This window comes from Falco naumanni, chromosome 20 (genome assembly GCF_017639655.2).
Source record: "Falco naumanni isolate bFalNau1 chromosome 20, bFalNau1.pat, whole genome shotgun sequence".
NCBI classification, from domain to species: domain Eukaryota; kingdom Metazoa; phylum Chordata; class Aves; order Falconiformes; family Falconidae; genus Falco; species Falco naumanni.
The window spans coordinates 1,718,846-1,732,362 of record NC_054073.1 but is presented as its reverse complement, the minus strand read 5'-3'; the positions used below and the strand labels follow the sequence as shown (position 1 = coordinate 1,732,362).

Here is a 13,517-nt window from a genome sequence, read left to right as displayed (position 1 = left end):
GGGCTGTCAGAGTGCCCTGGGGTGCCCTGGAGTGCCCTGTGGCGTGGGAGGGCTGGGGGGTGTTCTGGGGGCTGTGATCCTGGGGGTGCCGGGGGTCCCTGGGGCCGGCTCAGTTGATCTGCTCCTCTTCCCAGGTGGAGGTTGGGATGGCGCTGTAGGGATCCATGATGAGCTTGGCGCACCGCACCATCATGGCCAGGAGGAAGAGGCACATGAGCACCACGAAGGCCATGGCGAAGCCCTTGTCCACATCCACTGCCGGTGGCGCGGTGACGTTCTCCATGCAGGTAGCCCTCAGGTGCATGGCCCCCGCGGCATCCCTGTGGGGCGGAGGCGGGTGGGGTTCACAGGAGCCGGGTGGGTGGCAGTGCAGGGGAAGTACCAGTGGGGTGGCAAAAGCGGCCAAAAAGGGGAAAACGTGGCTTCGAGACCCCGCTGCTCCCTGCCGTGGCAGTTTGGGGGACACCCAGTGTCTTCCCATCCTTGTCCCCGACACCCTCGCCACAGGGATCTTCGTTATCTAATGCTATCACCCTCCCAGCTTCCCTTCCCTGCTCAGCCTCCTGATTTCCCAGGAAAAAGCAGGTTAAAACGCCGCTATTAAGTTGTTGTTGTTCTTTCACAGGACGCTGTGTTAGGTGCAGCGGGTGCGCCAGGGCTTGGCTGACCCCCAGCAAAACAGAGGCTGGCTGGGGTTGCCGGCAGGACAGGAGGAAAAACCGCCGGTAAGCAAACAGGGGTGGGAAAGGGGAGTTTTCCCGTTACTGAAGAGAGACATTTGTGGCAGCGGAGGGATAATTGGATTTGTACAAGGTTGGAGGAGAGGTGGAGGCTTGTTGAGTGGCGCCAGGAGAGCCATGTGGACCGAGCTCTGTGTATATAGGCGTATGCCTATATATATATATATGTATGTTTGGGTTTTAGCGTGTTTATAAAGCTAATGTGCTCCAGGAGCAGATGACCACAGCCCTAACTACGCCAAGGACAGCAGATAAATCAACAAGACCAAGTCCTGCAGCCCCCCAAGACTGCAGGAAGCCCCCAGGGTCTCAGCCCTGTCCCGGCTGGGGCAGCTCCTTACCTCCCTCCGGTCAGACGGACGGACGGACGCAGGCTGTGCCCCTCTCCCTGCCCCGCTGTCCCCAGCTCCGCGCCGTGCCCGCTCTGGGTGCCCGCTGTCACCGGGCCTTCATGAATACTGCAGGAATGTGGCGGCGTCGCCTTTCAGACGCTCCCAGTAAATGGGGAGAAACAATCCGGCAGATTAAATTCCCACCCGCTCTTTCCAGCACCCCCTTTGCCCAGCGGACAAAGGCTCTGGGGTCCCTTCGTGGGTCTTACGGGCCTGGGGTGAGCTGAGGGGGATTTGTCCCCAAAATCCAGCAGGAGCCAGGTCCTCCCCAGCCTGCCAGATAATTTAGAGCTGGTCCTTGGTTTATTTCAGACTAAATGGGGGAAAAACTCTTTGAAGCTGCGATGCTTTGTGCTTTGAACTGAGCCGCCCGTTTGGCTCTTGCGAAACGGCCTCACAACAAACCGCAAAATAGTTTAAACACTGTAGAGACACCCCTGAGCCCACGAGTGAGTTTATTTTATTCCCCCCCCCACCCCCCACCCCCCCGGAGGAAAAAGGTCGCCTTGAGAAAGAGAGCTATTTAGTGGTGAGGCTTTGCTGTGAGTGCCCCCCGGGCTGGCACAGGGTTGGTTTTCGGGTGATTTTTCGGCAAAGGCTGAGTTCTGGGGTCTTGCCGGTGCAGGGGGAGCGGGAGGGGGGATAAGGGGACGTTACATCTGCGGTTGCTCTGTCCCAGGGTGCAGGACCCTGGGGTGCAGTGGTGGACCCGCACCCCGTCTCGGCCCCCGCTGTGATCACGGGGTGGCCGAGGCTGAGACCCACGAGCCACAATCACCCAAACTAATGCTTTACTGGTGAAGCCCCAAGTCCCAGTCCTGGCCCAAAGCCCTGTTCCAGTCCCGAGCCCAGTTCCCACCCGATCCCCATGCCCAGGCAGAATCCCTAATCCTAGTCCCAACTCTAATCCCAGTCCCAACCCTAACCCCTGCCCCAGTCTCAACCTTAATCCCAACCCTAATCCCAGTCTCAATCCCAGCAGGATTTCTGCCCTCCGCCAAAAAAAAAAAAAAAAAAATTATTTTTTAAAAAAAGAGCCCCAACACGTGACGTCACTCAACCCGACCTTTAACTCGCTCCACGCGCGCGTCCCTCCCCACGCGCCCCCGGCGTGGCCACGCCCTCTCACCGGGGCACGCCCCCTCACCGAGCCACGCCCTCTCCCGTGGTAGGGGCGGGGCAGGCCCGCGCTCACTCTACCCTGCTGGCCGCGCCGTCGGGGGCGTTCACCACGCCCCCCTCCCCGGTTAGACCAATAGGAGCGCCGCAGCTGGCTCTCGCCCCGCCCCTCGCGGAGGGCAGGTTAGGCTGCGCGGCAGCGCGGAGGGTTTTCCTGTGCCGCCATCTTGGCAGTGGCGGTGCGGAGGGAGGCGGGGGGGCGGCTGCCTGTGCGCGCCGGCCATGGCAGCCACCGCCGCCAACCCGGGTGAGCCGGGGCCTCTGGGCCGGGTGGGTGCGGAGGGGCGGCTGGGCTGCGGGAGTCGTGGGGTGGCTGAGGGGGTGCTGGGGGGGTCGGCTCGGGGCGCTGAGGGAGCCTTGGGCCGGGCAGGGGGCTGCTGAGGGGCCCTGAGGAGAAGCAGCGCTGGGCGGAGGGAGGCTGGGGCGGGGGGCTGGCGGTGCCGTTAGCGGGGCTGGGCTGGGCTGGTGGGGGGGGCTCGGGCCGGCCCGGAGCGGGGCTGGGCTGGGTGGAAGTTGTCACCCGGGGCTGGAGGCTTGCGGGGAGCTGGGTCGGTGGGGGTGAGGGCTTGGCCGGGGGCGCTGAGGGGGTATCCGGAGCTTGGGGGGCTGGGGGCCACGCGTGGGAGCCGGTGTGGGAAGGGGGCGCCTGGGGGGGGGCCTGGGCTGCTTGTCAGGTGGCAGCAAGTTGGGGAGGAGGCACCTGGCGGAGCGGCAGGCGGTTTGGGAAGCAGGTAAGCTGGAGGGGGAGGCGGAGACCCGGTGCGAGCTGGTGATATCGAGGAGCAAGATGCTGGTGCTCGTCTCCGCACCCTGAGCTTCGGCGGCCGGCACATGCCGGCGGTGGTGTCCTGCCAGCGGGGGTCTGGCTTCCATCCTCTCCCTCCCGGGGGGGGAGCAAACACTAGTGGGTTCTCTTGCCTTTGTCGTCCTTGATGGTTTATGTTGGTTTGAGGCCCTTTCTATGCTGTATGTCTCATTGAGCTTTTATTAATTAGCGACAGACAAAATCTGATGTGCTGTGTCGAAAAGGTTTTTTACAAGTCTCCTCTCTACCTGTTTAAACTGCTGAGCTGAGTAGCTGGTGCGTACGGAAGGGTGTGAGTGCCTGTCAGCAGAGAGCAGAATATTCCTTCAACTTCGGCTCCCTCAGGTCGATAACCGACGGGTGACTCCCTGTTTGGAGGAAGCGAAGTTGGTGATACCTGATGCCTGCTGAAGCAAGCTGAAACTTTTGGGCTTTTTCAGATTGCTGGCTAAATTGCTCTGAAATCAGTATGTGTCTGGAATAATGCAGCCTCTGTGAAGTTGTGATGGTTTTACAACGTGGCAACTGAGATCAGAATTTGAGCTTCTGTGTTTTCTGGGCTTTGTGTTTTGGGTTGGTTTGGGGTTTTTTTTTGGCTCGTGGTTTCTGACTGTTGTGGCTTGAGGCTGGTGAGGTCTTGGTTGGCATGGCCTGTACAGGTTTATTGAGGACAGTTCAATGTAACTTCTGAAGGATGATTTTTTTGTTTTCTAACGATATAGGAAGCTATTGTGGCTTTAAATATTGAAAACATTTTGGGTCGTTTGTGGTGATTCTGAGGCAAGCGTGCAGAACTGGTATCTGGAAATATGTGGTTGTGGTTTCACATAATGATCTGAAATTCCTCAGCGATCAGAAGTTAGAGATGGCGTGTTAGGAAAAAACACAAGAACTCTTTATTCAGTTTGGCAAAAATACATCTGAAATGGAAACTGTCAAAGTTGTGATCCCATCCTGCAGCAAAATACGCTTTTGGCTCGCAGCAATATCCCATGAAAGTGTGAGATTATTCCAAGTAGTAAAATCTCAGTCATGTGTATTGGTGGTGGTGTGGGCTTGATCAGGAAGTTCATTTCTTCTCCTGCCAGCGTAGTGCTAGATCGAGGTTGCACAGTTTGGCGGACAAAGGATACGTAGCCAAATGTAAAGCAAAAAAAAATTCTGCTGCTTGGGGTAAGGATGGAAAATGTACGTTACGAGCCAGCTCTATAAGAATCCAGTGAATGAGAAAGGAAGATACTCGTGGCTTTAAACTGTTCGTGTATTGCAGAGCGTTTATATAAGTGTAGTCTTCGGAGCTGCGTGATATTTTGCCTAATAGGAAAGTTTGAAACAAATTTGCAAGGAAAAGAGAAAGAACTTTCAACATCTGCATTTAATATTTATAGCTTCAGGCAGACTGACCAACATTAGCTTGGCCATTTTAAATGGGGGTGGGGAATACAGTCTGCATAAGCGTTATATACATGGAGATTATCAGTAAAATAAACTACTTGTGAAAGTTCTTTAAAAGCTTGGTCCTCTTCTCCTTGATGTTGAAAAACAGACTGCAGGGCTCCAGTGAATACAGGCTAATGCCCCCAAATATGCTGAATGTCCTCACAGCTTGAGCAGGCCGTGGCGAAAGATGGGGAAAACTGACCACAAAAATAAGTTAAAACTTTTGTGTGTGTTCAAACTTAGTGGAAAAATAAGTTGGAACTTATTCCAAGTGTTCAGACTGCAGCTTGTGTTCAGTGTTGTGCCATCCTGGGCCTTCTGTCCTTCCTCGGAATGCTACACCAGCAAAGGAGATCACCTTAGAAACATGTGAGAGAGATGGATAAAGCACTTTCTGTTTTTTCAGATAAACTTACTGAAAAAAAAAGTCTGCAAAACTTTTCTGCTTCCTCATCTTTCCGAGGGTGAGGTGAGCTCCTGTGCAGTTTACTGGTCTTGTTTAACTGAAAAAGACTTAAACTGTGAGTTGTGCTAGGTGGAAAGCTTTCAGTTGTGCCAATTTAAGCAAGTTTTATGTTAAAATCTCCTGGTTAGGAGTGAAAAGTGAATAGCTTCCACTAACCAGGAGGAAATACGAGGAGGGATTTAAAAAAAACGTGGTTTGCCTTACTTGCATTACTTTACAGGTTTTATTATTAACTTGGACTATTAGGATATTTCTGGTGCTGGCTGGCTGAATATAGGATTCATCAGCTTCACTTTAAACATTTACTTTCCTGAATGCATGATTTCAAACCCTTGAAAATGGAAGGTGCATTCTTGTCTGTGCTTTTTTTTAGTTAATTTCTGTAATGCTGCTTGGAGAAGGTTCCCATGGGCATGAAAGTGCTGAGCTGGCATTGCATGGGAAGTTCAAACAACCTAAAAAAAAAAACACACCACCTATTTTAAAAATAAATCTCTTTAACATACCTGAGACACAGAAATGGAGACGCTTTGTAAATACAAAGCCAGGTGCGCCGTTTGGACCGAAGCCTCACACTTGGGAGTGAAATGCAAGTAGTTGTTAAAGTAGCATGCTGTTTATCTTAGCAGCTCTTATCTGCTCAAAACCTGCTCTAAACTTCCTTTGCTTTTTTTGAGAGCTCACTAATGGCTGAAGTTTAAATGAGATCTTGTTATGCTAAAATGCGCTGGTGGATCCTGAGCCTTGGCGAACAACTGTATGCTAAAAGTCTTTGCAGCAGGAACCACCGTTTTTGCTGTGCTTTGTACAGTGCCTGGCTAAGTGGTACAATAAAAATGCGTTTAAGAGCTACGGCAGGCCCTTCTCGTAAATAACAGTTTTGAATATTTTCTTTGACTTTATTTCTGAAGCTTTTTCACTGTTGAGATGCCAGTAGTTGCAACAGAGCCCTTCCCAGGAGAGCTGGGCTGGAAGTCTGGCTCTCGAGATGACATTCCCTTAGCGATCTTCCAGCCTATTCTGTTCTGGGTCGAACTGTTGCCTGAATTGTGGTTGTGCTTGCAGATTTGTATTCAGTTACAAATGAGGATCTGTAATTTCTCCAAGCCGTCTCTGCTTATCTCTTCTGGCCTTAATTAGATTTAACACATGCTAAAGGCAAGCAGGGATTGATTCTGGAAAGAGCTGGAACAGACCTAACAAGGATGTTGCGCTGTGAAACCCACCCTGCCCTCTGAGAAAGATCAACTGGGACTTCTGGTGGCACATGTGTTTTTTGAAGAAACCACTTCCAAAATGAAAATGAACATTTGTCCTGTTGATCTTAATATTGATTGTTTCAAAGGAATATGTTCCTTGCTTGCCTCTTTATTTGGGAGGAGATGAAAAATGTTGTTCTCACCATCTTGGATAGCTAAGCATCCTGATATTTGGGAACTGGTAGTCACTGCTCTGAACAGCAGCTTTCCCAGTGATGGTAGTTTAAGTTGTGAAATTGGTGTTTCTTGGTTGTAATGTACCGGGCTTTCTTAGAATTGGTTGACTCTGTTAGCTGGATCTTTGTCTCAGGTTGCCTCCAGCTACTCCCATATTGCCTTTTACGCTTGGAGTCGGTGGCTTTCAAGTGCCAAAGCGGAGGGATTTCTGTGGAGCGACTGCTTTTCTCACGACTGGCATCTGGGCCAATGGATTTACGGAGCACGTGTGCACTGGAGACACCTTCACCACCCCGCTGTTGTTGAGTGCGAAGCTTTCGGAGCTTGCATTGATGGGTTGGGTGCCAGCAATTCCACGCTAACCTCAGTGTATCGTTGCTCTGTGGCTTGTGTTTGGATTGAGGTGAAATGGGAGTTTTGAAAGGAAGCTTTGCGTTCGTGTGAGTGTCCTAGAAATTCTGAAGGGTGAAAAAGCTCGACAGACCTCTTCCCATCCCATCTGGCTGCCCCACGCTCTCCCTGTTTTTGGGGTAAGGATGTGGTAGAGAGGCTGGTGGGTCATGTGAAAGAGTACATAACCATGTTGATGCTCTCCCTCACTGTGCAGAGCAAAATATTAACCAGTTGACACTGCCAAATCTCAAGATACTTTATGTTCTTCCACTTGTGAAAGGGCGCATTGTACCACGAGAGGGAAATGTTTCCGAGTAGGAAGCTGAAGCACGAGGTAAAGTGGTTTCATCGTGACATGCTAGTCCACGCAGCAGGCTCCTTGGAAATATCAAAGGCTCAGATGAGGCATTTAAAAACAAACAAAGACGCCCTCCCTCCCCCTCAACCCTATTTAAAAGTTAGTTTGCAGAGGAACAGCACAGTGTCACTTCCTTCCCTGCCCAAAAGCGGAAATTCCTCTCTCCTTAATAAAATGATTATCTGCTGTGCTCCAGAAACTTGATTTCAGAGCGTGGCGTTTAAATACGTGTGTTGAAAAGCCACAGGCTCCTGGGAAAAAGGAATAAACCTTCTGACCTGGTTTACTCACACTTGAGGCCGTGTTCCGCTAAACAAAGACCTTTGATATCGGCCCTTTCTGCGCCTTGGGACTTCACTTGGAAATAAAGGAAGGGGCACAGAGGGTCCACGCAATCCGAAATCGAGCGGAGAGGAGATGGCAACGCTGCATGGTCACAGCGTGGAGGATGGAGTGCGAGGAAGGCCAACCTCCCTTTATTTTAAGTGCATCGCATCAGCTGACTTGACTTTATCACATAGGGACCGGTTTCCCAGCAGAGACCTTATGTATTCACATGGTGAAAACCACTAACCTCAAATAATCTTCTGTCTTTTAAAAATTTGTGTTTCTATACTTGATTCTTTGTTCTCGGCTATTTTATTTTTTCTTGAAACATCAGAGAACTCGTGTTTTGTTGTTGTAGTTGGTGTTGAAATTGGGCGTGCTCACTCATGCTGTTGTTTGGGACTGTTATTGTTGGCCCCTTCAACTGCTGAGCGCTGGGCTGGATGCTTATTCCATATTTTAGCCACCCTTGGGAAATACTATGGACTGGCAAGGAAGAAACTTCTTCAGCAATGCCAGCTGCTCGGAGGAAAACAAATCAGGCAGTAATAGAGGCTAGCAGTATTTCTGTGGTGAAAGATTATTTATATTTTAAGGTTTTTTATTATTTTTTTTTAGAAATACCAGAAATTTTGGAGCATGTTTTGTGAGAGCTAGAGCTGTTGCTGCGAGCCAGCTGCTGTGATCCAGCCGCACTGCTGCAGAGGTGGTTGGGCTGTTGCACAGCTCCGCTTTTCGCTGCGACTGTCCAACGCTGGCCGTACTGCGGAGATTAAACTGCTGTCGGCTTGAAATCTGATTTCAGGAACTGTAAAAATACTTGTTAAAAGCCAGATGTACCTATGATATTGAAAATGTTTTTTTTTTTTTCCTTTTCTGATGCTAGGCGTGCAAAAGGCTGCGTTTTATGTTTGATGAGGTGAGAAATAAAAATGGGCAGCTTGCACAGAAGCTTGCTATGGCATAACTTGCCATTACTTTTGAGGCTCGGCTTGGCTCCGCCAAGATTTGACGGCCTCTCAGCTTAACCTCTGGGTTATTGCCGTATTTATTAAACGTAACTTCGATTCTTTGCCTCGTCCCACCAGTTCTGGCAGTGTTTCCCGCGTGAGCAGCTCTCGGTGTACCTTTTTGCTGTGGGTTTGGGAACCCCGGCGGTAGGCTTGCGTGTGCGTTGGGTTGGGTTTTTTTCGGTCCCCTCCGCTCCGATAAATCAGAAGCGGTTTGTCCGCTCTGTGCAGCTCCGTTTGCAGAGGCTGAGGTGGGGGATTCTCGGGCTGGAGCCAGGGTGGCTGCCTGGGTTGCAGTCTAGCAGTCGGGTAGCAGCAAACTTCACACCCCACGACTGCTAAAATGGGTACGGAGCTGACTTATTTCAAAACCACGAAAAAACGCCTTCTATGTTGAAAAGCCGCATCTGGTGCAGATCGGACTATGTTAGCATAGAGGAACGTTGAACGCAGCTTCAGGCGAATCCAGGCTGAGCAAGCTTTGGAGAGCTACAGAACCTCTTCTGCGTGCTCCCAGGCAAGTGGGATTAGGGAAGAGCCAGGCGTGAGGACGGGAGAAGTAAGGCACAGTGTCTGCTATCGAGCACTGGCTCTCGGCTCGCAAGGAACGAGAAATCCCTGCTGGTGCTGGAAGGAGCTGGGAGCTGCCTGTGGGGAGGTGGGGGGGGGGGGGGGCGTTCTCGGCACCCAAACGCAGGGCTTGGGAGCCCACCCTGCCCACCCAGCTGGGGGGCGGCTCTGTGCCCGCGTGGAGAGCCCAGGCTCTCTGCTTTCATTGTGGAAAAAAACCACCGTAACGCATAACAGGCTCGGGCCTGCCATCTGACTTGTGAGGGCAGCGCATCAAGTTCTCCGCTTAGACACTTCTTTCTCCCATACACATAAAGGGCTGGTTTTCATGTCTCAAAGCAGAGGTTTTATTTTCTCAAATGTTGTGTCTTCCTGAGACCTCTCAGAAGCAGCGCTGCAGTGTTGTGTGGCGCCGTTTCTGAAGGCTCGCCGGTTCCACACTTCTCGAGAGCTTTACCTGCCTGGTTCATCTCTTAGAAAGCACTGATTGAGTTTCCTACTCCTTGTGCAGCTTTTCTAAATGTAAAACACAAGGTTTTTAGCTCCAAGCCAGACTGCTGTCCTGCTTAATGGGGGGTAGCATTGGGTCTTCCCTGCAATCACGTTGGTTTGCTCTGGGTGCGTGGCCAGTTGTGGAGGAGCGTAGGCAGGGACTGGTAATCAAGTGGTGCCCTCAGGTCAGTACTGCTGAAGAGTAGAAATGACTGAAAAATCATGGTTTTCAAGGTGCCTTACAAGTGTCTTGGTTAATTCTTTGTCTCTTAGACTGGGAAATAAACGCTCTTCAAGAGGCGGCATTAATGTTATTAGGCAAATGCCCAGCTCTCCTCTCCCCTTCTGTGTACCCGTGCAGCCAGCATAGGAGAGTGGGTTCAGCCCCTACCCAGCAGCACATCGGGCTCCTCCTCTCTCTAAAAAGAAGACCACATCTTTCAGTTTAGCGATCTAAGCTTTTGAGCTTATGAAAACAGCATGTGCTCAAAGCTTGAAATGGACCCTTAGCACAGGCTCTGGAGAGGCAGGAGATGAAAGGACTAGAAACAGACATTGCACAAAATCTATCCACATCAGATGCTGAAATGCAATTCCTTTTAATGGAAGCTATATGTGGAGAATACTCCACCCTCTGAACTAGAGGGGGATTTGACGTAATACTGGTTTCTTTTCTTTTCTTTTTTTCTTTTTTCCACTCTCCTGTTTAGAAATGGCATCAGATGTTTCCTCGCTGGGTGCAGCTGTCAGCTCTGGGAACCCTGGAGCGGGTGCGCAGGCTGGAGGGGCCATCGTTCAGAGAGCCAACAAGCGGCGCTCTGGGTGAGTGTGTGCTCGGGGTGTGGGCAGTTTGTACTTCTTTGGGGGGAGGTGTGTGTGCAAAGCGTGTTTTCGAGGAAGCGTTCTTCTCCTGAAAGAGTGGTTGCCCTTGTGACGAGGAAAATTGTCTACCTCTAAGCAAAGAAGTTTCCTGGTTCCTTCAGGTGCGCTGATTCCAGTCCCTTTACTTCGTAGTGGTACGCTTTATGCCAATCACACGCACTGAAGCCAGGTTCTGTATTACATTAAAAAAAAAAAAAAAGGTATTACAAAGTTGAGTTGCACCTCATGGGAGAAAAGGGTCACTCACCAAGGATTGAGGGTAAAGAGGAGTCACTGAAGCAGCGAGACAAGCCAGTTGCTGCAAGAGAGGCAGAACAGAGAACGCAGATGTTGGGGCCTTACTGAAACCTCTGCAACTGTGCCCTCTCTGGTAGGGGGTGGGGGGGAAGCCGCAATGTGCTTGTGGTGGGCTTTTTGTTTGCTAAAAATGCCTTTGCAAATTGAAAGGATATTGAGTGGCTGCTCTGAAATTCCTGGCACAAGAAATTTCCTCTTAATTTTCAAGCTAATTAAACTCTCTCCCTGCCCCCCGCCCCCAGTCACTCAAACTCTTTCCTCCACCTCCATTTGCTGGCACTCCCGCTCCCCTGCAGCTCCTCCCATGCTGTCTGCTACTTGTTCCTCGCACTTCATTTACAAACACGCATGCTGCTGAGCTGCATCTACACGCCAGTTTTCCATCCCGAAGGGGAGTGTGGCGAAAAGCCTTTCCTCTGTCCTCCCACACTTGTTGGAAATGGGGTTTCGACCCTGTTAGAGCAAACACGGTGACATCGTCTGCTCTCGAGCTAAGGGCGCTTACTGTGCAGGTCACCAGACTGAACTTTAACTCTTGAAGTATTTTGCCCTCCTCTTTTTATTTTTAAATGCAACCGATCCAAGCCTTTAAGTTGGGAGTGCTCCATTTGTAGGCTGTTGATCGGTCCCTTGAGCAGGGAGGAGCAGTTGTGGCAGCCAGCCGGGTTTTGGATTGCTGCTCGGAGATCCAGAGCTTTTGGAACAGGAGGCTGTGATGCAGTGGGTGCTCCAAGCAGGCTTGCTCTCATTTGCACTGTTTCCTTGCTCCGATTCTGATAGACATGTGAAGGAGGCCCCCTCCTAAACTTTGTGGGTAGTTTCACATTAGCCCTGGGGTTACTTATATCTTCCTTTCAAGAATCACCTGCATCCCTGTAGGGACAGACAGAAAAGCAGCTTGTAAAGGAGAAACCGCTTGGTTCATCATTATCTTCTTGCTTCTGTTTTTCAGGCTTGATTTTGATGATGATGGAGAAGGGAACAGTAAATTCCTCAGGTGAGGGAGACAGTCGCACCCCGAAGTTTCTGGTGTAGGTGTGCCTGTGCATTCCCCCCGGAGCAGGAGCATGCTGCTTTTCCTCTCCAGCACCGCAGAGAGAAGCAGGGGTGTCTGAGGGAGGCAGTGCTCCACTTGCTTACAATCTCCCCTTTCTCTTAGTCAGCAGTGTTCCTCCATTTTGGCAGCTGCTGCCAAAGTAAAGCTGCTGTGCACATGGGGCCGCTGAGTCCGGAGAAGGAGCCATGGCTGGGAGGGGATCCTGTTGCTCCTTGGGTTCAGCCTCCACCTCGGGCCTCCCTGGCAGGCCTCGTAGCGAGACGAGGCCAGCTGAAGAAGTGAGCCTCACGATCCCTGGGCTGAAGCAGCATTGCAGAAGCCCGTGATGATGTTGCTGTGTTCGATACCAGCATCTCAAAAGATTAAACAGTTACCGTGAACGCTTCCAGCAACCTGCTGGTTGCTCCGGCACGCCGCTCTAGGAGCACTGGCTGTGCCCCTGTTGATGGTAGAGAAAAATCTTCGGCCAAAGAGCTTAGTGCCTCAGACACATGTTACTGAATTCTCATCTGTTGTAAGGATGCTTTAGTTGCAGAGACATCCTTACTCCTGAGGAGCTGGCGAGGCTGCAAGTGAGTCTCCTCTTACGATCCATATGGAACACAGAAGAGTTGGAAGATCTGCTGAGATCCTTTGGATGAGGGTCTTGATTTGGGCTAACTGTATCTTCAGAGTGCAATTTAACCTGTTTCTTAAATTACTGAGTTATGATGCCGCTGTCCTTGATATAAATGTGATGTGGAAAACCTTGTCAAGGTGATAAAAGACGGCAGTTTAATTATTTTTAACTAGATAAATGTAGAGTGTGGTTCTGAGTGCCTACATGTGGCAGAGTTTGCCTTTTTAACACCAGGCCTTTTTTTGCGTGATGTATTAAACCTTGTTCTTTTGTCAGTCTCTTTGGGAAAGAAGTAAGTATAAACACTTTAAGAACTCTGCTTCCTCTCCCCCTTCTCCTAGATGCGATGATGACCCGATGCCAAATGATAAAGAGAGATTTGCCAGGTAAGAATCTGCTGTGATGCAGTTTTTGAAGCTTTTGGTGCCAAACCACTTTAATGTAAGCGAGATCCTGCAGCACCTTTCTAACTAGTGGGTGCACCAAAGGATCCAGACATTTTCCTTGAAGTTTTTTGGACCAGTTCGTTATGGGTGTGATGAAATTACATTCCTCTTTTTCAACATTTCTTTCAGCTGTTGCCTTGGACTCCCATTCTTTTCTCCTGCTCAAGAAACTTGCACAGCTACAAGTTTCACGTTTAAGTTTTACTTGAACGGGGTTCCCTGGCAAATGCTGTGGTTTGTGTGTTTTGTGGGAGAGTTAGGCAGAAACTTTTTCTCTAAATGGGGGAGTTCCTAGAGATCAGAGTGTACAGTAACATTACAGACAATATTTTGACTCTGATTGTTTACTTATTGGTGGCTGAAAGTAGCTCTGTATCATCTAGTGCTGGGCCTGACCTCATGGTCATTTTTATGGCTTTCTGAAGCCTGTGGAACTCCATCTAAGTATTTCATGGGTTTATTTTGTGTTGCTGTGTGATGTTTTTGCCAGTGAGGTGGTTTTGTGTGTATTCAGAGTACTGTAAATTCCAGGGTGTCCCCTTGGCGCAAAGGCACATCATGCCATGTCTTGCTAAGAGTTAAACGAGCAAATACAGAATAATGGCCAA

General features: G+C 50.3%; 2 protein-coding genes across 10 annotated transcripts in view; one reads left to right on the top strand and one right to left on the bottom strand.

The window, feature by feature from the left end:
• Nucleotides 1–59: 59 nt before the first annotated feature.
• CTXND2 (cortexin domain containing 2) lies at nucleotides 60–1,593 on the bottom strand. Its single transcript, XM_040577862.1, has 2 exons — nucleotides 1,082–1,593; nucleotides 60–320 (listed from the first exon to the last, which is right to left on the bottom strand). Exon 2 carries the CDS (start codon nucleotides 302–304, stop codon nucleotides 110–112), a length of 195 nt encoding a protein of 64 aa, XP_040433796.1. The 5' UTR covers nucleotides 305–320; nucleotides 1,082–1,593; the 3' UTR covers nucleotides 60–109.
• ARNT (aryl hydrocarbon receptor nuclear translocator) overlaps nucleotides 187–13,517 on the top strand; it is a 29,075-nt gene continuing 15,744 nt past the window's right edge. For 8 of the 9 annotated variants that reach the window (XM_040618528.1, XM_040618525.1, XM_040618522.1 and 5 more), the window contains exons 1-4: nucleotides 2,428–2,558; nucleotides 10,319–10,430; nucleotides 11,740–11,784; nucleotides 12,805–12,849. In XM_040618528.1, coding sequence (XP_040474462.1) covers nucleotides 2,534–2,558; nucleotides 10,319–10,430; nucleotides 11,740–11,784; nucleotides 12,805–12,849 — 227 coding nt within the window. In that variant the 5' untranslated portion in view covers nucleotides 2,428–2,533. Of the gene's footprint in view, nucleotides 299–625; nucleotides 726–2,427; nucleotides 2,559–10,318; nucleotides 10,431–11,739; nucleotides 11,785–12,804; nucleotides 12,850–13,517 lie in introns of those variants that run through there. The other variant, XM_040618520.1, reaches the window with a different exon arrangement.

Bases quoted from the DNA above. Each gene is read 5' to 3' on its own strand.
- CTXND2 (XM_040577862.1), bottom strand. From the start codon at position 304: ATGCACCTGAGGGCTACCTGCATGGAGAACGTCACCGCGCCACCGGCA.